Source organism: Medicago sativa, chromosome 6 (genome assembly GCF_051527215.1).
Source record: "Medicago sativa cultivar Bolivia chromosome 6, Bolivia_mono, whole genome shotgun sequence".
Taxonomy (NCBI): Eukaryota; Viridiplantae; Streptophyta; class Magnoliopsida; order Fabales; family Fabaceae; genus Medicago; species Medicago sativa.
This window is the reverse complement of record NC_140754.1, coordinates 5,324,665-5,348,771: the sequence shown is the minus strand read 5'-3', so window position 1 is coordinate 5,348,771 and position 24,107 is coordinate 5,324,665. Positions and strand designations below refer to the sequence as shown.

The 24,107-nt window shown below is 32.3% G+C and overlaps 1 protein-coding gene across 1 annotated transcript; it reads left to right on the top strand.

Moving 5' to 3' along the window:
* Nucleotides 1-16,802: 16,802 nt before the first annotated feature.
* On the top strand, nucleotides 16,803-19,702 carry CLE25 (CLAVATA3/ESR-RELATED 25). The gene is made up of 2 exons (XM_085720364.1): nucleotides 16,803-18,021; nucleotides 19,407-19,702. Exons 1-2 carry the CDS (start codon nucleotides 17,753-17,755, stop codon nucleotides 19,444-19,446), a joined length of 309 nt encoding a protein of 102 aa, XP_085576490.1. The 5' UTR covers nucleotides 16,803-17,752; the 3' UTR covers nucleotides 19,447-19,702.
* The last annotated feature ends 4,405 nt before the right edge of the window (nucleotides 19,703-24,107 follow it).

The following is a 24,107-nucleotide window of genomic DNA, read 5'->3' as shown; positions in this document are numbered from 1 at the left end:
TTTCACATTTCCTCCCTCTTTCATTGTTAGGCTGAGAAACATGGACTTGTCTCCTGTCATGTGTCTTGAGCAACCGCTGTCTAGGTACCATGATCTTTGCTTTGGCACTGCTCTTAGACATACCTGCATCATTGACATTTTTAGATTTAGGTACCCATTGTTCTATGGGTCCTGGAAGGTTAGTACTTAAGGCTTTACTCTTCACTTCTTGTACCTTGTGCTGTAAGTTGGGTTGCTTCTGATTAACCATCACCTTAGGTTTTGGTACTTCAGAAGCAGTAACTGTCTTCTTCTGAAACTTAGACTTCAGAACCCCAGATTTTGGTTTCACCAGACTTTGAGGAATAAGTTCTGATCTTTTCAGGATCCTAACCTTTGAAGTCTTGGAATCAGATTTGATCATAGCCTTTGACTTAGAGTTCTTTGGCTTTGAAGTAATCTTAGCCTTGGAACTAGAAGCTTCAGGTTCTGATTGAACAACAGTTTCCAACTCAGCCCCTTCTGGTACAAAGAAGGTTTTCAGACCTTCCTTGATGCATTCACAACAAGATTTTAGATTGGTTTTCTCAAGTTTCACTTCTGGAAAACCAATTCCTATGCCATTGTTCTTGTAAATGCTATAAATCATAGAAGCTACTCTGCTTCTGTCAATGCCAGATATAATAAAATCTTCAAGAGCAATTTCATGGTTACTTAAAGGTTTTTAATTACACTTTTCTTGTAGCTTCTGACATAAGAACCTGAGCTGATCTTCATATGTTTTACACATGAAGTCAAAGCCCCTAAGTCCTTGTTCAGAAGCTTTCAGATCCAATAGAGTTGATTTTTGCTGTTGTACCAAATCAGCATATTTTTCTTTTAAATCCTTCAACTCATTGGTTCTTACTTCAAAGTGCGTAAGAAGTTCTTTAAGTGACTCAACAAGTTCATCTCTGGGAATTTTGGAATATACCTCGTTTTCATCTTCTGAGTCTGAATCTGATCCAGCTTCTGAAGTTGCTGTTGCTACTAACCCAACAGCTACCTTTGCATCTTCATCAGCTTCCTCTTTATCAGATCCAGATTCACTACCCAAATCATCCCAGGTTGCCATTAAACTCTGCTTAATCTGCTTCTTGAATTTGCTTGGTTTGAATGTAGACCTCTTTGACTTGTCCTTTGACTTTTCTCTTTGAAGATCAGGGCATTCAGCAATGAAGTGTCCCGGCTTCTTACAGTTGAAGCATCCCTTCTGATCTTCTTTCCTTGAGCTTCTGGAGTTACCCCTTCTGGCGAGAAACTTTCTGTTCTTCTTGGCCAGATATTGAAGTCTGTTTGAGAGCATGGCCATTTCAGCAGCATCTGATTCAGAATCTGAACTTGACTGTTCTTCCTCTTCAGATTCAACCACTTTGAGAGCTTTTGATAACTTGCCTTTGGATGAAAGAGCTATTGATTTACTCTTCTTAGTATACTCATGTTCATTAAGACTTAACTCATGAACTTTGAGAGAACTAACAAGATCTTCAACACTTAAAGTGTTTAAATCTTTAGCTTCCTCAATGGCAGTCACCTTTGGTCTCCATCTGGCAGGTAAGCTTCTGAGTATCTTGCTTACATGATCAGAAGCAACATAGCTCTTCTTTAGAATCTGTAGCCCAGAAACTAAGGTTTGAAACCTTGAGTACATCTCCTCAATAGTTTCATCATCCTTCATCTTGAATAACTCATACTGATGTACAAGCAGGAGAGCCTTTGCTTCTTTGACCTTCTTGCTCCCTTCATAATTTGAACAGAGAGAAGCAAACATAGCTTTAGCAGTGGATTTGTCACTCATCTTCATGTATTCTGCTTTGGGTATGGCAGTGACAAGGGCTCCTCTGATAATATGATGCTTTTTGTAGAGTTTCCTCAGTTCTGGAGTATGCTTCTTTCTATCCACAGCAGCTCCTTCTTCATCAAGGACTAAATCACCAACACCATCTTCCAAAATATCCCATAATTCTTCATCTAGGCTCATGATGTAACTGTAAAAGTTGGTCTTCCACCAAGAGAATTCTTCAGCATCTCTATTGAATTTTGGAATCTTCCGAACACTGGATTTCTTACTATCACTATAATCATGTGAGACATTTTTATAGATAGTATCACTAGAACCAGTAGGAGGAGGAGTAGACATGTTTTTCTCAGATCTTTGACTGTTGCACGGTTAAGTCTTACACAACAGACCAAGGCTCTAGATACCAATTGAAGGTGAGAAAAACACAAGAAGGGGGGTTGAATTGTGTTTTGAAAAATTCTTCGTTTCTCCTAAAAACTGAACACACTGATCAGAAGCTAAGTGAGACAGCTTCTGAAGTGATGGTCAGAATCTAAATGCAGCGGAATAAAACAGAGAGAGAGAAGAAGAACGACACAAAGCAATTATACTGGTTCCTTCCACAATCCGGAAGTAGTCCAGTCCCCCTTGCACTTCCAAGGAGATTTCACTAAGAGTAATATCTGATTACAAATGCTCAAGCACACAAGCAAGAGACTTCCTTTGCTCAAGCACACAAGCTAGAGACTTCCTTTGCTCAAGAACACAATCAAGAGACTTCCTGCTCAAGCACAACTGCAAGAGACTTCCTAACTAAACAAAATTACACAGAAAATTGTTTAAGGTTGAACACTTGATATACAATCAGAGGTGCTCACAATATAAATCAGATACAGACTCAATGGACTTAAGAATTTCTAAGATATGACTTTGAGACACAGAAATTCTAAGTGAATGCAGAACAATTTCAGCAGAGGTTTGGCACTTGTAAAAATGTTGTGAGTCTTTCGTTCAGCGTTCTTGCATTACCAAAACTCTAAGTCTTCACTCCTTTATATAGAGGTGTGAAAGAGACGTTGTGAAATTGCCAGCACACCAAAGAGTCGTTGTTGAAGCTTGATCTTTCACCAATGATATTTTGCCTGATTTGGTTATTGTCCTATGAAGAACAAATTTGAAATCCATTCCTTATCCAAAGGAACATCTTTGCAGGCGAAGCCGTATTCTGAAGCTGTTTTCTTGTCTTGTAGCGTGGACACAAAACAGAGTAGTGGAGAAGGTGGCTGTACAGTTCGTACAATAGTACAATGTCAACGCTTTCGTCCAAATTGCAAGCACATGCCTTCAAACACCTTTGAAATGACCGTTGCAAAGTTCCACTAATTTTCTGCTGTGTTTTCGAGTCCAATAGACAGCTTTTGCAGTGTAGATTCTTCAATCTTTGAATCTTCTGCAAATCCAGTTGATCTTCAGCTTCTGGTGAAATGACTTCTGATGAGGCAGCTTCTGATGATGCAGCTTCTGATGATGCAGCTTCTAATGATGCAGCTTCTGATAATGTGGCTTCTGGACCTCTTGTCTGAAGGAGCACTATTTCTTCAGGAGCGCGTTTTACTTTCTTCAGGAGCAGCTTGACTTCAGGAGCGCTTTCCACTTTCAGGAGCGTTTTGCCTTTAGAATCGTCTAAGCTTCATTTTCTTTTGCTCTTTATTTGCTCATTCAGAACCAATTAATGAAGTAACTTTTTAACTGTGGTCCTGTAAACTTGAACAAATATTAGCTAGTCCAATTTACAATTTTTAATACCTTGTTATCATCAAAACTCTTTGAGGTTTATTGTTAAACACATTTTGTTCCAACAAGTATTTTGTTAGGGGTATATGTTAAGTATTAAAATATTTATCTATATTTATACTATATATAAAGAAAACGACCTCTTTAAGTATTTTTTGACTGATTTTTCTTTTAAAAAATGCCCTCGATTTTCAATAAAAATAACACATGCAACAAATAGATAAGAATAAATTTAAATATTAAAACAAATGTAATAAACACTTTTTTTTTGAAGAAAAATGTAATAAACACTTGTCACCATATTATATTATACCCAAAAGATGATCGCTCTCAAATTGATAACACAAACAATATAATTTTTATAAGCAAATAAATATATGTATATCCCCAAAAAATAATATATGTATATGAATTTTTGAGAATTTTTAATTTAGGCGAGTATTTTTTTATTATAAATAGCATCTTAAAAAAAATATTTAAGAGTAATTAGAAATGATGGAGTATATGCACCAAAAAAAAAAATGACGGAGTATATTGCACAAAAAGAGAAAAAAGTATATACAAATATTGCGACATTTATATCAGTATAAGTGCAAAAAGGGAGAGGTATAAAAAAAATAAAGAAATTGTTTATGGTACTGTTTTTTTCCTTTATCATAATTTGGGCTTCGATTGTTTCGCTCTTTCAATTTTTTTAATTTTTTTTTAGGAACACTCTTTTATACAGAGGATGGGAAAATAGTATTTTGAAGGGACACGCTTGACCTTTTTCCTTTTGGTAGCTCTTTTAAAACAAAAGTAACTAAAACTATTTTGTTTAATAAAATCTCTAAATGTTCTCGTGAGTTTAGTTCAGTTGGTTGAGATAATGCATAGAATATGCAAGGTCTGTGGTTCAAACCTCGACCACTACAAAAAAAATTTTGTAAATAACATATAACAACATAACATATAACAAATATCATTTATAGAGCTAAAACCTTGTTCAAAATCATTTATAGACTAAAACCTTGTTCAAAAAACATTAGTAACTAAAATTATTTTGTTGTTTAACAAAATCTATATCTATAAATGACATATATCAATTATTTCATATAAACTAGTAATAGACCCGTGCATTCGCACGGGTCGAGGATTATTACGATAATTATTGTCGGAATATATATATATATATATATATATATATATATATATATATATATATATAAGAGAATATATTGAAAGGGTTAAAGTAATACAAATAATTCGGTCAAAGATAATTTGAACAGAATTATTTTTACTCAACAAACTATCCATAGTCAACTTCCAAAAGTTAAAACAACTTGTAAATGCTTAAATCTGAACAAAAGGAGAGCTTGTTGAACAAAGTTTCAACACCACTCTTATTACGACAATTGTTTAATATATATCTATAAGCATATAATATAGGTGTAAATATATTACAAACTATAAGTTTTCAAAAACTTCTTTGAAAACAACGTTGGTGGTACACTTCAATGCTTGATTTTCTCGTCATGAACTACTTTTAAGACCTTCTTTTGCTCTTTACCTTTGATATTGCCACGTACAATTGACCATGACTAAACACACTCCGAGGAAGACATAATCCAGTGATTGTCCTTGAGATTTGTTGATTGTTATAGCATAACAAACAATAATTGGAAATTGCCTTCTACTGAGCTTGAATGACCATGGAGATTGTATAGGTGTTATCTCCATTTTCGGGATATATATAATTCCTCCAATGTTCTTACCTGAAATAACATTTGCTTCAATAACATGGTTTGCTGGTTTTTTTTTACTATGAGTCTTGTTCTATTACACAAACCCTCTGATTGTTCAATATTTATGAGTAGCATTATAGGTGTGTTGTTCTTGAGTTTTATTTTATGGTTAGGCAACCTTGAAGTTGTGAGAGTACTTCAAAACTCAGGGGTTAACACATCAAAAGCCTCAATGCCATCAACTTTAGATCTATCAACTGAATCCACACTTAAATACTCTTTTTCAACACCTATAAAACATAAAAAAAAAAAAAACTAAAATTAATGATCAAATTATAACAGACACTTCTAAACACATGTTGAAATAATGTATTACTTGTAACCAAACCCAAAATATATTCGTTGATATCATTAAGAATCTCAAGTGTTTCAGCCAAAATAGCTATGGATTGTAAAATTTTTGGATCCTTAACTAAGTCTGGATACATGCTTTGAATAATCGTCTGAATTGAATCATCAAAATTAGTGATCAAAAAAACTGATGGAATGTCATTATTTGCATACCCATCATTAGGTCTTTAAGTGTTCTATCTAACGCTTCAAAACAAAACTTGTAAGTCATTGGAGCCTCGTCCCAAATGATTAATTTGGATAGTTTTATAAGCTGTGCATAATCACTCCCTTTAACTATACCACATGTTGATGACTTAAGAGGAGGTATTGGAATCATGAACTTTGACTGTGTTGTTCGACCTCCCGGCAGTAATAGTAATTGGATTCCAGACATAGTCTAAACTGGATCATCAAAATTAGTGTCAAAAAACTGATGGAATGTCATTATTTGCATACCCATCATTAGGTCTTTAAGTGTTCTATCTAACGCTTCAAAGCAAAACATGTGAGCCATTGGAGCCTTGTCTCAAATGATTAACTTGGCTAGTTTTATAAGCTTTGTATGATCACTCACTTTATCTATACCACATGTTGATGACTTATGTTGTTGGAATCATGAACTTTGCCTGTGCTGTTCGACCTCTCGGCAATAATAGTAATGGGATTCCAGACATAGTAACCATCAAAACAATTTGTTTATTTGACGTATGTAAGAAGTTAAAGTACTCCACATATACGTCTACCATGTGCCACCATGACCGTAAAGGAAAAACACACCTCTTTTTTGGTTGTTTACAACTTCCATTATTTTTGTGAAGATACCACATTGTTTATCTTGTGAATAAATCAAAGACATAGTAAGTTTATTAATAATAAACAAAAAAAAATTCTTTTTTTGAAGAAGCTATTAATAATACAGAATTAGCACCCTCTCTAAAAAAATACAAAATTAGCTTGACTCTATTATAAAATAAAATAAAAAAATTAGATCTAACATAATCAGTATAGTAAAATTTACAAACCTATGAGGCTTCGGTATAAGCCATTGAATTTTTGAAGTTGCTCGTTATGATCATAAGCACGCTTTCATAAATAAATCTATTCCCTAATTGCTCAGCAACATATCCATTTGCATATGGCATTCCAACATAATCCTTCAAAGACTTACGATTCTTTTGCAAGTGTCTCTCAGTTTTTATTAGTGGTAAATTGAAAATTTCTTCATTAGACAACCTTAAATCTGGTAACACAAATTAAAATTAAAATTAAAATGAGTGTTAAATTGAATTTTTTTCAATATATATGAATGGTAGGAATAAAAGGCCTACGAAAATTCAAGAATCAATGAAAATTGATTTTTTTTTTTAATATTTTAAACCATTCCATAGTCCCTAACACATTTTCTCTAATCTTTTATTTTTCTTTTTAGAACAGGTTTATAAAGCAAATGAAAAGGCTTTCTAAAATCTTCTCTTTCGACTATTGCCGACCTCGCCAATATTTATAGATTCTAATTGGGAGTTGATGGGGGGTGAGGAATACTTCAGTTGTTGCTAATATGTAATGGGTCGTAGCAGCTTAGGCGATTTCCCTTACAAATATATGTTAGGATCAGAAAGTTGAGTAAAAGCTATGCAAATTGAAAATAGAAGACAACTAACATAATTCGCAAATGTAAGAGTGAATTAGAAATGTGCATCAACTATAAAAAATGTGTAACACCCATACTAGACGTATCTAGAAAATCTAGCATGAGTATTAGTTTAGTACTGGATACATTAATTTTTTTACAACATTAAAACTTTGAATGAATACTCTCATACAACAAATGTGTTTGTACAATATATATCAACTCAACTTTTCATAAATATACTATATGCAATCTTGATTATCCATACATCCTGCAGCGGTACAAACGAACACTTGTCGCATTATCCATTCAGCTACTAGCTTGCAAATCCAACCTATTTATCTGAAACAAATAAGGATTGGGATGAGACATAATGTCTCAGTGAGTTCCACCTAATCCTAGGCTATAGGTAACCTCAGGGGAAACCTACGGTCACTACGTGTCTAAAATACAACATGACGGTTGATTATACGTGTGTGGGGACATGCTTTCTTAGACGGTTGTGCATACTAGGGCCGTCATAATATTCTTAACTTGTTATAGGCTTCTCATCTTACACGTGTCATGGCGGTTAAGGGGAACTAGAGCCGCAAATGCCAAGATACTATCTACGCATCAAGGCCTTAACTTGCTAAAGTCATGACACAACTCTAAACCGGACGATAAAGGGAAAACCTAAGATCGTCGTCGGTATAACTCTCTTTACTTTCTTACTTACTTACTTGAATAAGTTGCATCTATCTTAATCTTGTCACAAAAGTGACTCTTCCTAGCTTGCTAGTTCTTGACTATCTTTTCTTTTATCCTTTCTAATTCTTGACAGTCTATGCCAAGGCTCTATGACATAACACATAAACATATGATAAATATGCATAGTCAGCTTCATTGATTATGTTAGCGTTGAACAAACAATTATCTTGATTCAATTTTACGGATTAGTCCAGGTGGAGTAGTTCCGGAATCAAATCCTCTTTCTACCGGTGAAAGGCTTAGCAAGAGCGCACCGGACTCCCTTAGTGAACGTGCGGGTCCCTTACGGCTTACCCCATTTCCCTTGGGAAACCTTTTATACCCATCCTTGGATGGAATACAAAAGACACGACACTCTTTCTTTCTTTCTTGTAATTCTTAGTCTTATGCATGAAGAATAAACTTAAACATGCTCTCTCTCTTTTACCTCGGATCCTAAATGATCCATCTAGAGGTAATCTTAATGCTTACTTGTCTTTCTTTGTGAATAGTTAGTTAACCTCTCACACTTAGCATAAATACATTCTATGCATGACTTTATGCTTAACTATCTAGTTCTCGACAAACTATGTCGAGGCTCTATATTCTTTCCCTTTCTTACGGTTTAGCTTGCTACCCGTTTCATAATTCTCTCTCAATTGCCATACTTTGCTAACTTGTCAAATACATGCTTACTTCTTAATAAAACATTTAAATACTTATGCCTTGATGTCATGACTTGAGGGGTTTAACATAATATAAGACTGCTCGAGAAAACTGGACCGAAGTGCGATAAAAAGGGGCTGAAGCGAGCAAACAGCATGATGTCATGCTGTCACTCGCATCTGCGAGTTGGTTTACTCACATCTGCGAGTTGCTGCAGGCAGCTCCCCCTATTTTGTTTTCCAGCTCGCATCTGCGAGCACTTTACTCGCAACTGCGAGTTATGACAGTCCAGACCTGCAAAAATTGGTGTTTTTGACCCAAAATCCTCAAATACAAATGACTCAAAGCATATTATGTCTATAATGAACATTTGTAACTTCTAAAACATTGTATGGCAAGTATTTGCAAGCTTTGCAAACATAGCATAAAAGGGGTACTAAACTTCTAATGTAAAAACACTAGAAAATCATAGTTATCTTACACAAGTAAATCACAATCCCAAAGGCTGGGTAACTATCTAAGGAACTCACCTAAACCATCTCTTGAAGCATTACCAAGTTCCTAGCTCAAGCATGCCAAAAACCCTAGCTCTTGGTCTCTTTTGCTTTCTTGTAATCCAAATCATCATCATCCTTGCTAGCTCATCTCAAAACCAACCCAAAGCTTCTTTCAACAAACCCTAATCTCAAAAGAATCCCTTTGTGAGGAAGAGTAGTAATAACAATCCAAATCCAACTTCATATTCACTCTTTGATCAAGATGAAACCATCACATAAACAAGCTCAAGCTCCCTCTTCACTAACAACAAACCCTAGATTCATGGAGGAGAGGAAAAATAGGGAAATTAAAAAAAATCCATACTTTGTTAACCCTAAGTGATCATGAGAGAACAAGTGTGGAAGCTTACCATGAGAGGAGAAAGATTTGGGAGACTTGATGGTGAGTAGAGAAGAGAGGGCGTGGGAGAAGAGAAGAGAGAAGGGAGAGAAATGTTTTTCCCCAACTTAGAGAGAGAAGGAAATGAAAATTATGAGATATTTTGGGCCAACTTCAAATAAATATATCGTTTGATGCGAAATTACCAAATTGCCCTTGCCTTAAGCGTGTTAAATCCGACACAGATACTTTATCCGTATTTTGCTGACATGTCATAAAATATCTTTCATTAACTTACTTTCCTTAAACTTTACTCCTCTGGCACGATCTACTGGCAAAATACCGATACAGACAGGCGGGATGTTACAAAATGTAACCACCCTATTAACATCGCTACTAAATAAATCCCTTAGAAAAATTGATCATCACTTAATGAACCTATGATGATCACTTTATCCCATAAAAAATGCAAGAGCAAATAAAACGCTAATATAAAGCTCCCATGTACTCCCTCCGTTCCTTTTTAAGTGTCTTTTTAGAAAATTAACACAAAAATAGCAATGTGTATTTTTGCACATTTTCTTCCTATTATACCCTCATTTTAATCCACCAATAAATTTCTATTTTTTTGCACACACTTTATCTTTTCAATAAATTTAATATGTAATCTTTCTCTTGTAACAAACAATTATCAGTTACTATCTCCAACAAATTCCTATTTTTGTGCTCTCTCTCTCTCTCTCTCTCTCTCTCTCTCTCTCTCTCTCTCTCTCTCATAACAAACCATTGTCAATTTTCTTCCTTTTGAACATTTATGGAGTCTTTTATTTTTCTTCTCTCAAATCCATTCTTTTATTTTGCACTTGAAATTTTTAACAATTGCTACTCATCTTATTTATAGAATTTTCACTCTTCTTGGAACCATTGTTTGTAACTAAATTTTATTTAAATTTGAAGATAACAAGAAACAAACTTTGTTTTAAAAAAAAAAAAAAACAAACATTGTTTAAAGAAAAAACAAACTTTAGTTTTCCAAATAGATAAGATTAATTAGTTTTATTGAAAAAGATAAGAGTAATTGACAAATGGTATAATTGACAAATTGTACCATTAAAATATAAAAAAGACAGTTAAATAGGAACGAAAATTTCACCCTAAAAAGACACTTAAAAAGGAACGGAGGGAGTATGATGCAATAGTAAACAAAACTCTAACAAAGCTATGACAATATTTGTGTAGAATTAGTATTTATTTATGGGTCTTGCTAACCAGTGCCCTCAAGGCAATGGTTAAGGAAACCAAAAGTAGTAGTTTTGTATTGGAAATTACAACTTTTTGACTTTTAGAAAATTGAATTCAACACTTTTTCACCATTTTTCAACAAATTATTTCTATTTATGTTCTTTTAACCAATGCCCCAAAGGCACTCTTTAGCATTTTCCTTTATTTATTATTCAACCCTTGCTATTATCACTCTTTATCCACATCAAAACAAATACATTGTCTGTTCTAGAAGGACTAAAATGAGCTAATTAAAAAAAAAAATTTATTCCCTCCGGTCCTTATTATAAGAAACAATTGACTTTTTTGGTTCATAGAATAATTAATGTATCTTGTTATAAATATAGACTAGATACATCAATTACACAATGAACCTAAAAAGTCAACTTTTTCTTATACTCCCTCCGTTTCAAAATACATGTCCAAGTCAACCACTTCACATATGCCAATGCACAATTTTGACCGTTAATATCTTTAATTATCTAAAGTAAAAAATTATAAAAATTTAATATTTTGAAAATATTTGTCGAGACAAATCAAACAACATCTTACATGCTAATATTTGTATTTATACATTAGTAAAAAAGTATGGTCAAAGTAAGTCAAGTGAATAGTGCACATTGCAAAAATTGGACATGTATTTTGAAACGGAGGGAGTAATAAGGACCGGAGTATAAAAGTTCTGTTTCCAAAGAATTTACTTTTGACTCCATATCAATCATTTCAAGGTGCTCATTTCCGTGATTGTTTACAACACTCATACATTGAGAACATGAACATCAAACCTCCATATTTATTTAGGGTCATTGATATCAATGATTGCATCAATAGATAGTGTCATTCTTAAAAACGAAAAAAAAAAATTGGAAGAATAAGATCAACAATTAATTGTTCGTCAAATCATGAAATCAATTGTTGGGATAGAATGGAAGTGATATGTCTAAATAAGATGAAGCTCGCGTATGAAATTTTAAGGAAATTGGTTACACTAAGTCCCATAATTATCTAAATTAATTTTTTAAAAAAACAATAAATTAAATTTTCCAAAAAAATACCTAACCGTGAAAGTTATAATTTGTTACACTATTCTTAGCCCTGTATGTGGAATTGGAAATTTGTTACACCATTATCCTAATTAATTCTTTTAAAAAACAATTAAATTAAAGAGTAATGATATTTTGACATCCATTTGATGACAACTTTGTTGACAACCTTGTTTTTCTCACTTCTTATTGGTCAAAAACAATGGAGAGAGAAAAAGGAAGAGAGAGGATAACAACATCGAGTATGAGAGAGAAAGTTGTCCAAAAGTTGTCAAAAAGTGGTTGTCAAAATATCATTTCTCTAAATTAAATGAGGCAAAAGGATGACTTATTCATGAAAAGTGGAAATTTGTTACACCATTCCTATCCATGGAAGTGAAAATTTGTACACCATTATCCTAAATAATTTTTTAAAAAACAATAAATTAAATTTTACAAAATGACCATTATGCACATGGAATTAAGGAGATTATGAGTTTTAAAAAGGACGATTATGAAATTTTGCTATACTTCAATTTTTATATATGGTTAGTAGATAGATTAGGCGTGCGGTATTAAATTCTTAAGAAAACTCAAATGGCTATCTAGCTATGTTATTATGGAATTTTTCATATGGAATGTTATTATGGAATGTATTGCTGATGCATTGAAAACAAATCTATTAAAACAAAGTCTATATGTTTTCCATTTTCAATGATAGCCTTAATTTCTGTTACATGAGCAGATGACAAGTTATGGTTGTCTACCAATATTGGTAATTATAGTCAGCATTTCTTATACAGTAAAGTATTAAAGTCACAATAATATGGATGATTACGATTGGGTTGATTCTTTTCAACCCCTCCTTATCTCTCTTCTCTCTGGATTAGTGGTTTTTTATTAGGTTTTGAAACGGGTAGAATCTCATATTCTACCTTTTTCAAACCCTTTTAACCCATTTTACCCTACACCATTTTTCTAGTTTACCATACATCATTCTTGTAGAGGTAGGTCCAATGCACCGATTAAATTCGGAAGGCAAGGGGGCGAAACAGCTACGTATAAATCCAGATGCTTCTAGAGAAAAAACAATGACTGGAAGTGTACTGAAGTGTTCAGTGTATTATGACGCAGGAGAATGAATGTGTTTTTTTTTTCTTGCTGGTCTCAACAAGGAACTCGATGAAGTAAGAGGTAGAAATCTTGAAAATAATCTGCTGGCAACTATCCGAGAAACTTTTTCAGAAGGGAAGAGGCTAGACAAAGAGTGACGACGGGAAAGTCAAACTGAAAAATGCTTTTTAACTGCTCTAAGTAAAGATGACCTTTTTTAAAACTAAATGAAACTTTGTTTTCTTCTTTGGTGAAGTGGGTGAGTTTGTGGTTGTATTTAAAGGGAATGGTGTGGTTAATGGTGAAAGTTATTTTTTTAAGAGATAAATGATACTGTAATAAGAGGATTGTTGTTTTTTCCTTAAAAAAAAGAGAGGATGGTTTGTGTAAGTGTGTGTGTGGGGTGGGGTGGGGGGTAGGTGGTATAAGAGGATGATTGTTGAAAGTCTTGAAGCTTAACATTGTTTTGAAGGGATTGTAGAGGAAACATTCTCCCCCTCCTATATATGTTTATTGTTGTTTGCATCGGATACCTACATATTATTTAAAGTGAACATGTAAGAGAAGCTAAAAATGAATTGCAAACAATATGCATATGATTGAACTATATTTTGTGAAAACAAGCTCTATGTGACCTTAATTTGGACCAATTAAGAAGTGAAGATGTTGTTATTTTGTTTTACTATTTTGCACTTTTATATTTTTGGATTTTAAAATGTTTATACAAAAATAAATGTATTAAGAAAAAAGTGTTAAGCTTTTATATTCTTATTGTTACATTTAACTTGGTATCCTTTTTTCTTTTGTTACTATTTTTTTCTTTTCTTTATATCATTGTCACGTTTACTTTTTTTATTCTTTCTTTCTTTTTACGTTAGAACATGTACTCTTTATATTTGTTTTAAGTGTACTCTTTATATTTTATTTTTGAGGGAAAGTGTACTCTTTATATTTTATTGTCACGTCAATTTTTTTGTCATTTTTAAATCATTTTTTTAAGTAGTCTAGTGAATAAATTTTTTAAAGTAAATAAGCTGGATGTTTGAGGTTCGAACATCGACCTCTTACGTAATATCTCTACAAACAAAGTTAAGCTCACGGAGACGTTACTTCTAAATCTTTTACTCTAAATACCACAATTTTTTAATATATATGTGTGGGTATTTATTTAGGGGTGTGTATATATGTTATATTTAATTAAGGCAACGTTACAAGTAGTTTATATCCTCGCTAAATAAAACATTTTGGAAAAAACATAGTTATACCATAGACTTCTTTTTAAAATTGTAGTAATACTAAAAAAAAAGAAAATTCAACCTCAGCTGGCAGACTAGACCGCCAGTAACGTTACCAACACTTATTTTATTGACAAAATGAGACTGCCTTTGATCCGCCAAGTAATGACAAATTACAGATTGATTTTGTGCTTTAGTGGCGGAAGTAGGCCGCCAATAAATCATGATTTTTCTTGTTGTGATCAAGTTTTGTATTTTTTTTTATCTTGATTGAATTGACTTATTGGTATTTGAATTTGGATTTTTTTTTTTTACAAATAGAAATAATTTGGAGATTATTCTTTATAGATTTAAAAAAAATCATAAATATGGTTGAAAAAGCATTCAAGTTGAAAATTATGCATGTTAAAATAGATTTTATTAATATGATTGAAAATAATAGAAACTATGTTTTTCTCTTTCTTCTATTAAAACCAAAATTCTCCAAAAGCTAATCAGAATATCTATTTCAGTTTTCAGCTTAAAAAGTATTTTTTAACAAAATAAGTTTTCAGAAAACTTCAAAACATAATGAAAACATAAAAAATGATTTTTTTTTTAAATTTAAATAAATGGAAGGAGTAAATGTTGGGTGATCATGAAGTATACTAAACTCATATCAACTTCATGTCACATGTAAATTTGCTTGTTCGTAAAAAAGAAAGATGAATTGCATGATGGTGAAAGATTCAATTCTTATGCTTCTTTTTTTCATTCACGTTCATTAAAAGAGCTTGTTATTTAAACTACACGTACATATATACATGTACATGAAAATTCAGAATAACTATATAGTCTTTAACTCAAAATTGTTGGAAGAATATTTAAATGACTTCTTAACTTTCCACCAAAATAAATGACATCTTAACATATCAATTTCAAAAGAAAAATTTGATGTGAGCCGTTAGGTCATTCAAGTTTCACAAGTCCCTTTAATCTTTAACAAGTAATCATTTACATTTACACAATTAGAAAACAAGTAAAATATATATTTATGATCCCACGCTATCATATCAAATCAACTTCTTTTTTCTTCAGCAAAAATTAATCTAGGTATTTCGGAATTTACAACATGTAGGAGTGTAATAAGTTGTTTTTGCTTGGTTTGATTCAATTTAGATCTCAACAAATAAAAAAATCAAATCAATTTAATTAATTTCGAATGAATCATCGGATGAATGCATCAGATCATTAATTTGGTTCTTAACAACCTTACAATCACACTATGCACATCAACTACTTGTGTTAGACTCTGGTCATCGTATATATAATCAACTAAAACATACGCAATCAACTTGGTAGGCCATTATGGCTCAATTTATGGGACCAAATCATCATATGGTATTGGGTTAAGGGCTAAATAAGTGAAGCCATTTCTGCAAACCTCTCCTACAACTTACTATTGGTGAAGGAGTTTAATTTTAAATAGTGCGTACAAAAAGATATTAGAGATAGACTAATTCTATAGTGCAAAAGTAAGATAATGCATGTTCTATCTTGCACACTTTTTCTTTTAACAATCAATCCATAAGTTTCACCTATCTCACTTATCAAATGGTAAGACTTGTTATTCAAAACTTATCAAATGGTAAGATTTGTTATTCAAATGATGAAAATTAACGCATGTATAATACAACACATATTTCACTTGTGCACAATATAATTAGTCTTAAAGATGAACCTTTTATAAGAATTACTTACTATTAGAGATGTCTCGGTTAAAACTTTGTTGTAGGCCTACTTGGAATCAATTTGCACGCCACAAAAGACTCGAACAAAAGAAAGAGATGTTTCTATAAAAACAAATGTCCATGGCAAGGTCGGTTAAAGAGAGAAGAGGCCAATAAAATCCTTCCTTTTAGGCTTCACCCCCCATAGGAACATTGTTGAAAGGACAAAAATAAGGGTCTCTCTTTGGGAGGAATATTTTGGAGGGTTATGGATGCTAGATCTATATTTTAATATACGTTAAAAACTTTTTAAAAATTAAAATTCATAATATATGATTATATAACAATTCAATCACATTTCATTTATTTTTACAAATATTTTATAGCTTAATTTAGAAACAAGTATTTCCCTTCCTCCCCATCCAAAGTTCTCCTCCTGAACATACCTTAAAAAATAACTAATTACAATTTTTTTTTTAAGAACTAATTATAATTATCTACTTAAAAGGTGACACCTATGTGACAGTTGTTTTTTATGGGTCATGGACACAAGATTTTATTTTTATTTTTAGTTTTTTAACTTATAATCTTGAGACTTAATATTTTCAATTTTTTATTCACCATTCCTCAGCATTGAACTCGTTTCTTGCCAAATCATCATTAACAATCGTCTTCTATCATTTTTTGTCAAACTTAAATAATTAATTTGTTATAAACATCTAACTTAAGTGTAAGGGATATTTTTTTTAGGGGAAATATAAGGGATGTTTTATAAAATTATCTACACTAAAACTTTATTATATTATAAATGTCCTATGTATTAGTCTCTACTCTCTAGCTAGTATCCTTTCTAGATTTAGTGTATCGTAAGCATAATCAGAATATCCCTCATAACCAAAGTTTTGAATCTATTTCCAGGAATTCTTGAATGGTTGCACAACAAATATGTAAAAACAAATGTGACCCCAATTTGGTCCTTGATGTCATGCAATGACAAAACATCATTGCTTTAGGGTCCAGTTTGTTGTCTCCAATTTGTTGACAATTCAATTAAATTAATTTGAAATTGTTTAAACAGGTAGGAGAGTTATAGTACGCTTGAGATAATTTAAAAATGTGTTCATAAATGATGAACAATCTTTACCCTACAAACCGGATTTGTAGAAGTTGAATTAGATCCACCTCAAATATTAAGATGGCGTCAGAATATTTAAGATATGTTGGACCACCCCTATCAGATCATAGTTATCAGACAAGGGTCAAGGGTCACACTCTAGATTTCCAGTCTCGACTCTATACTTTCCGACAGTTTCCATCAGCAATTCACATGATTTACAAAGTTTATTTATTTTTAGTCCTACACACTTCAAAGTACTATTTAAGAATATGTGAAAGTTAAGAGAGATCATAGAGAGACCCCCTTTCTTAGTTGCATGAAAATGCACAAACTCAACAAAAAGAGAATTCAAGTGGACCCTTTTTTTAACACATAAAGAGTCTCAAATAACAAACTTTTCTGATTCATTGGCCTTTTATGTTTGTCCATGCTCTCTTCACCCTTTCTTACATTTCCCCTCTTTCAAATCTTTCTCACACATTCTACTTCATTACTTTCTCCTTTCATTTTTATATCTATTTCAATTTTTTTTCTATCTTTGCTTCTCATCATTTCATCTTTTTGTGATCAATCAATGCTACAATGTTGTTGAAACACTCTTGTACCTTTGCCTTCAACTTCAAGTCACTTCCGTTGTGTGGAAATTCATAAGAGATATAAAAAATATGGATACTAATTTTAGGTTTAGTTTTAGTTTTAAAAGGTTGTTTTTTGGAGCTTTGTTATCTCTAGGAATCATGTGGTTTATGTTCCTTACAATCTCAACAATGAATCACCAAACCAAAAGAACAATTCTTGTTCCAATGAATGTGAATGTTCTCTCTAGGCAATTAAAGTTGGTTAGCATGCAGAGACATGCCTTGCATTCAGATTCTAGACTTGTCATTGTTAGCAAGAGAAGAGTGCCTAATGGACCTGATCCAATACATAACAGGTAAGTATATACTTTTTTTGTACATTTCTTCACATAATATGCATGGCTTAGTACTTTGAAACGAAAAGGAAATTAAGGGTCATTAAGAGTTTTAATAAAGTTGAAGGATCAATGTCCAAACAAGATAAGATGAATAGTTCACTGAGCTATTTTAAATTGAGTTTAATGGATATACATTACGCCTTAAAAATATTTTTAAGAGTCTTCTAATCATATTTAAGGATGAAATACAACGAAGTAGCGCTATATGGTTAGATATGGTTAGTGTCGGTTGTGACCGACATGAAATATATGACGGCCATTGTGTGCAACGTTGTTAAAGTTTTTTTAACCGCGCCAAATTTTGCGTCATTTCTTCACCTGTCAGAAGTTAGGATTAGCGCCGGTTACAACTGACGCTAAAAACGAGATTTCCTGCTTCTAAATTTCGCGTTTGTTGTACTTTTTTTTTCTCTCACTAGTTTCAAAAAATGTTAAACTTGAATGAAGAATATGCAATGCTAAAATCCTTTCAATTATATTCCTTATGCCTATGCTTGCACAATTTTTCTTTTGCTAAGGAAAGCTGGCGCATAATGTACTCAAGAAAGAGTGATAGTTTTCACTCTTTATCAAAAGCTTCTTTAACTAAACGATCTTTCTCTTATTTTCATGAGAAATTTAAAAATAAAAATAAAAGGCATTGGGTGAAGAACTGTACCACTTTAGTTATTGGAGAGAAAAGGAAAAAAATTAATTAGGTAGCTCTTTTTCCTTTTTATGGAAAGCTTGATTAATTTATTTTAAGGATCTTGAACAACTTTTTGCCACATTTGAATTCAACAATCCAATTCAAGACTTAATTCGAAACCAAAATGGAATTTGCTGCTTATTGATTTTGATTAATTAAGTACTCTAAATTTTAGGACCCATTGTGATGATTACCATCATTATAGCATAAGAAACCAAGCATTGCACATGATGTCGTATCATAAAATTTAGTTTTGATACAATGTCTTAAAAAATATGATAAGAATTTGAATCGGGGAAGCATTTGGATCATAGTTCAATTGATTCATCTGATTTAACTAGGGTTAAATTGGATGATGAATCCATAAATAATAAGCAAAATGTATTAAAAAATTACAGATAATAAAAAATAAAAAATTGAAAGCCGGTTGAACCAATCGTGCACGGTTCAACCCTTTTAAAAATGTTTCAACCATATTGCAGTGTAAGTAGAATGAAATCAACTGACGAACTATCTAATTCTCTATTCAAGTTAACCCGACCAGCTCAAACTTATTTTTAAAACTTTGTTTATTTCTATTCATATAATTTATCTCATCCTAGTCTATATATTTCTCATATTCTAAATATCTTTGTGTTGTGATATATGAATTCAGGAGAGCAAGGAAATTTAGACAACCACCTAATCAAGCATGAACTTTCTGAAGTTCCACAACTAGTTTGAGGAAAAACCATAGAAGAAATCGTGATTTTTTGTGTGTGGAAGAATTTAGAGTGTGTTCTATAAGATATTGTTGTTACATAGTATTGCTAGTATTTTTAAGGCTACAAGTGTGATCTTAATGTTCCTCTCTCTATTTTGTTTTTCTTCTCTTAGAATTGTACCTTTTTCCTTGTTGTAAAATGTAAATCAAGTCCTTAGGTAATGAATTCACCAAATTTTGGAATCAAATTCAGTACTCAAATTCTTGAAGTAAAAAAAAAAATGTGCAATTTGTGGCAGCAAAAGATAGCATGATAAGCGAGAAGACATGAATGTTTTATAAGTCAATCATGACTTTGAATCAGTGAGACCTCGAGATCATGATTTAATTGTTTCAATTGGTTGAACCACCGCTCAATTGTGACTACTGAATAACTTACTAGTTCAACCAATTACGGTTGAACCAACCGTTATAATTGGTTATAATTGATAATTTCGATTTAATTGATTTAATTGACTCGTACAGTCCAAATTTAAGAATACTGAATGATACATTCATTTTCTAATATTCTTTTATCGGTTGAAATTCAAATTACTTTTTTTTTTAAGAAATAATGAGAATTGGTTTGAATAAATATTGCTACTATTTGTCCAAGTGAATAGTGCTAATTATATCACAAAATACACGTGAGAACCTTTAAAAAAGACTACAATTTTTAAGACTATACCTTATGCTATGTACTTTGGTGAGGTTTAGTATGGGAAAGGGAAGTTCTTTCCCATCATGGGAAAGTTGAAGGACAGCCATAGATTTAATACTTATTTATTTGGATGGCCCAGATTCATGACTTGGTAAGGGAAGTAACTTTTTGATGGGTATTGTGAACCAATAATTTCGACCCCACCAAAATCATTAAATAACAATTCATTAAATAACTACAGTTTCTCTCTCTCAGCCATTGTTTTTTGTGATTGCTTAGCACCGCCACCACTAACGGTGGGTCTTTTCTTCAATTGCTCTTGCTCAAGCATCTCTTGAATAACAATGTTTCTCAGCTAGTGTGCCAATATCCAATTTTATGCAGCATTTCTGATTTCAATTGCAATTTGCATACTCATCCTCTTCTAGGCAAACACTCATGGGTTTCTCCTAGATCCAATTCTTCAACAATTGTTTATTACCCAACACAATTTCCTGTTTTCCAGTTTTAGTTGTAACAGCTTGAATGAGTCTTCTAAGATTTTTTTTCTTTATCATGATATAGGCTAAGAAAGAAATTCCTATTGACTCACTTGCAAATATTATCAAAGTGAAATTCATCAAGACAATACTTGATTGGTGCTTTAATCTTTTTATTAAGCATGTAAATTGTTCAATTTACAAATAAAATTTCATTCTTTAAATTTTGTGAAGAAAATATGACATGGATAGATACAAAAGAAGCTGAAGGAACGAACGAAGCACACCACCCATCACCAATGACTTGGAATCAAAAGGAAAATATTGCATCAATTTAGCGTAACCTTTTAAAAAATAAAATAAAAATCTCCAAGATTTTTTTTTAGCAAGAGCAAGTGAAAGAAAGTTAGACTATGAGTAGCGGTGGTGATGGAAGGAAGATCACTGGAAGTATTGGCTGATACTAGTTAAGAGAGAGAAATAGTACTCCATTGGTTTTTTAATTGTTTTTAGATTACTTTAAAATAAACACTGTTGTATTCACAACCTGCAGCAACTGCCACCTGCCTGGAAAAAGGGGACTTTCCCATGGTGGGAAAGAACTCCCCATTCCCAGGCTAAATGCCACCATGTACTTTCCCCTACACAGATTGAGAGATTTATGGATAGGAACACACTGTAGAGGAAAAAAAAGTAAACAATACTTACCATATTGGATTTATCGATTCATTGAGCAAGAAAAAGACATAATCTCCATGCATCATATAATTAGGCTTTATTAATTTCTTACTAGTAAAATTTGGGAATTCCTTTATGGTGGCACCTTCTTTTAAGTGCCTAGTGTTCAACAAAGCACTTTCCCTAATTTAAAGGTTAAACCATTAACATTTCCTTTTCAGTTTTCTTGATTACTGTACTCTAAAACAATATTTATAGTGCATATGGACCCAATTAGATTCCAAAAGGGTAGTTAGTTAAGCAATTAAAATGAATAAGCGGCTTGGACACGTTTTTCCTTAAACAACAAACAATAGTTTCTTGTTTTCTGCGATTAGATGTGTAGTTGTGAGGATAGAAGCTAAACCAAACACACACTAAATAAATTAGAGTAAAAACTAATTTAGATTCTTAAGTTTGTGAGACGTTCTTGCGATAGTTTCAGAATGCATCGTATTTACAAAAAATTATGTTAATATGGTTTTTGTTAGTCGATATTTTTTATTACCAAATATGTTCTTGTAAGTTAATTGTGTCATTATTTTGTTGGGCAATTTAGTTCATAAAATTACTAACAGAGACATATTTAAAGATGTTTTTGTAATTTAAATAAATTTAGAGCTTATTATGATAATGGCTTAAAAAAAATTACTCAAATAAACTACAACTATATAAACATAAAACATACTACTTAGCTTAATTTCCTTAACCCGTGCCCCGGGGGCACCGGTTAACATAACACTATTGTGACAATGACTAAAAAAAATTCTTTTACTCAAATAAACTACCACTATATAAACATAAAACACATGCATACTTAGCTTAATTTCCTATCCAATTATATATACATCAAATAGACCCTATTATATGGGCATCATATTTTTCTTGTGCCCTAAGCTTATATATTAGTTATTTATTTTTACTAGAATAAGCTTATGATGACCCTTAAACCACCACATATTTGGCAAATCCTAAACATATGATTATGTATTAAATTAAGAAGATGTTACAAATTCAGGTATCCCACTAAAGCCAAATCAGCAAAGGAGCAATCTCTGGTAACTGCTTTTTCTTTATCTTTGCTTTATCTTTAGAGACTGATTTCTATAGATTCGAGAAGGATGTGACTTGGTCCAAAGTAACTGAGATTCAAATAATGAATTTTTTCTTTAAAAAATTTAGATAACTTTTTTAATTTTTTCATACATTGCATGGGAGACAGATTCTCATTATATGGCAGCGTTTATGTTTCTCTTTATTGAATATGTATTGACTGATGCAAAAACAGATGACTTCTGCTCAATCGGATCACAAATTGTCATACTTGTCTATTTTTATTAGGGCCCCCTCCTTTCTTGTCTTCTTATACTATTTAGTGCAACATTATAGCACAAGGGTACATAGAAATTATTAGAATATAAGTACACTTCAATTTTATTTTTGATGTAAGTGTTGGAATTTCCACATTGATGTGTGATATATGGTCAAAATAGTCATTATAAATGGAGGAAAACTCTCACCGGCAATGCCGAAATTGTTATGCCTTTACACAAGTTCGAATCTAAGACGTTGCAGTATGTGTGAGTTTCAGTGGTGTTTACCACTTTGTCTACGGACCAAAAAAATATTCTCACTATGTTAACTAGTTTTTTGGATTGTAGTAAGACCTAAACTAAAATTCTTAAATTGTATCTGAACTTATATTAGATTTGTTGTTAGGTAGTGTTCTAAATATAAGTTGACAACGCTGTGTTTTTGAGATATTGTTTGCTTTGAGTCTTTTGTGAATAATCACAGTTTTATCCTTTGTAAAAAGCGTCTCGTTAGAATGAGGAGTGCATATCTTATTTATCGATTTCCAATCAATATGGGACTATTGTAGTGTATTGCAGTGGTAGCTCATAAATTGAGGTTAAGGGACTAAAGGGCATGTAGCTTATGCACGACCTTCTAATGTCAATATTCTAACCTCAAGTCCACAACAGTGTGTTTTCAAGGTATTGTCTATTTTGAACCTTGTATGAGTCCTCACAATTTTGTTATTTGTAAAAGGTGTCTTGTAGGATTGAGGAGGGTTGATATTTTTTTATTATAAAGTAACATTAACTTTGATTCTCGAGCAATATGAAACTATTTTAGTGTATCGAAACATGCAGTTCCCTACTGAGCCACTTGCAGATGTATGATTCTACAAACATCACCTCCAAATTTGATTGTTAAATTTGGGTTTGCCCTAGACTAATCCCTGTAAGATGATATCTAGCCACTATTGTCAATCAATTGTGCTAGAAGCCTTATCCGATCCAACTCTCCTTCTTTGCCCTTTGTCAATCCAAATCAAATGCTTAAAACTTGAGCTTGACTTGTGGAGAAAAAAATGAATGGCTTGGACTTGATTCGTTTATCTAAACAAGTTTAACTTCGAGTTTGAGCTTGACTTGTTAAAGATAAAAGATTAGTGAAGTTTGGGACTAAATTGTTAAATCTCAAAGGCATCTTCCCTTTTTTTTGCAATTACTTACATTTTGTCTTAATGTTGACCGCAATAAGAAGATTCAAAATTAATATTAACATTAGGTATTCGTGAACCATCATGTGTCGAATGACGAGCAATAAGGATTGAGCTCGACTATTTCAATTATCGATCCTAATATTTTTGTCCACAAATGTGTAGCATAGTGGTTAAAAAGTTGAGACATCTCTGCTGCTGACATTTCCGCCTCCCATTTAACAACTAACATTTGTCTATAAAAGATT

Coding starts and splice junctions, on each gene's coding strand:
- CLE25 (XM_085720364.1), top strand. CDS start 17,753: ATGGATACTAATTTTAGGTTTAGTTTTAGTTTTAAAAGGTTGTTTTTT. Junction 18,022..19,406: donor CCTGATCCAATACATAACAG/GTAAGTATATAC, acceptor ATATGAATTCAG/GAGAGCAAGGAAATTTAGAC.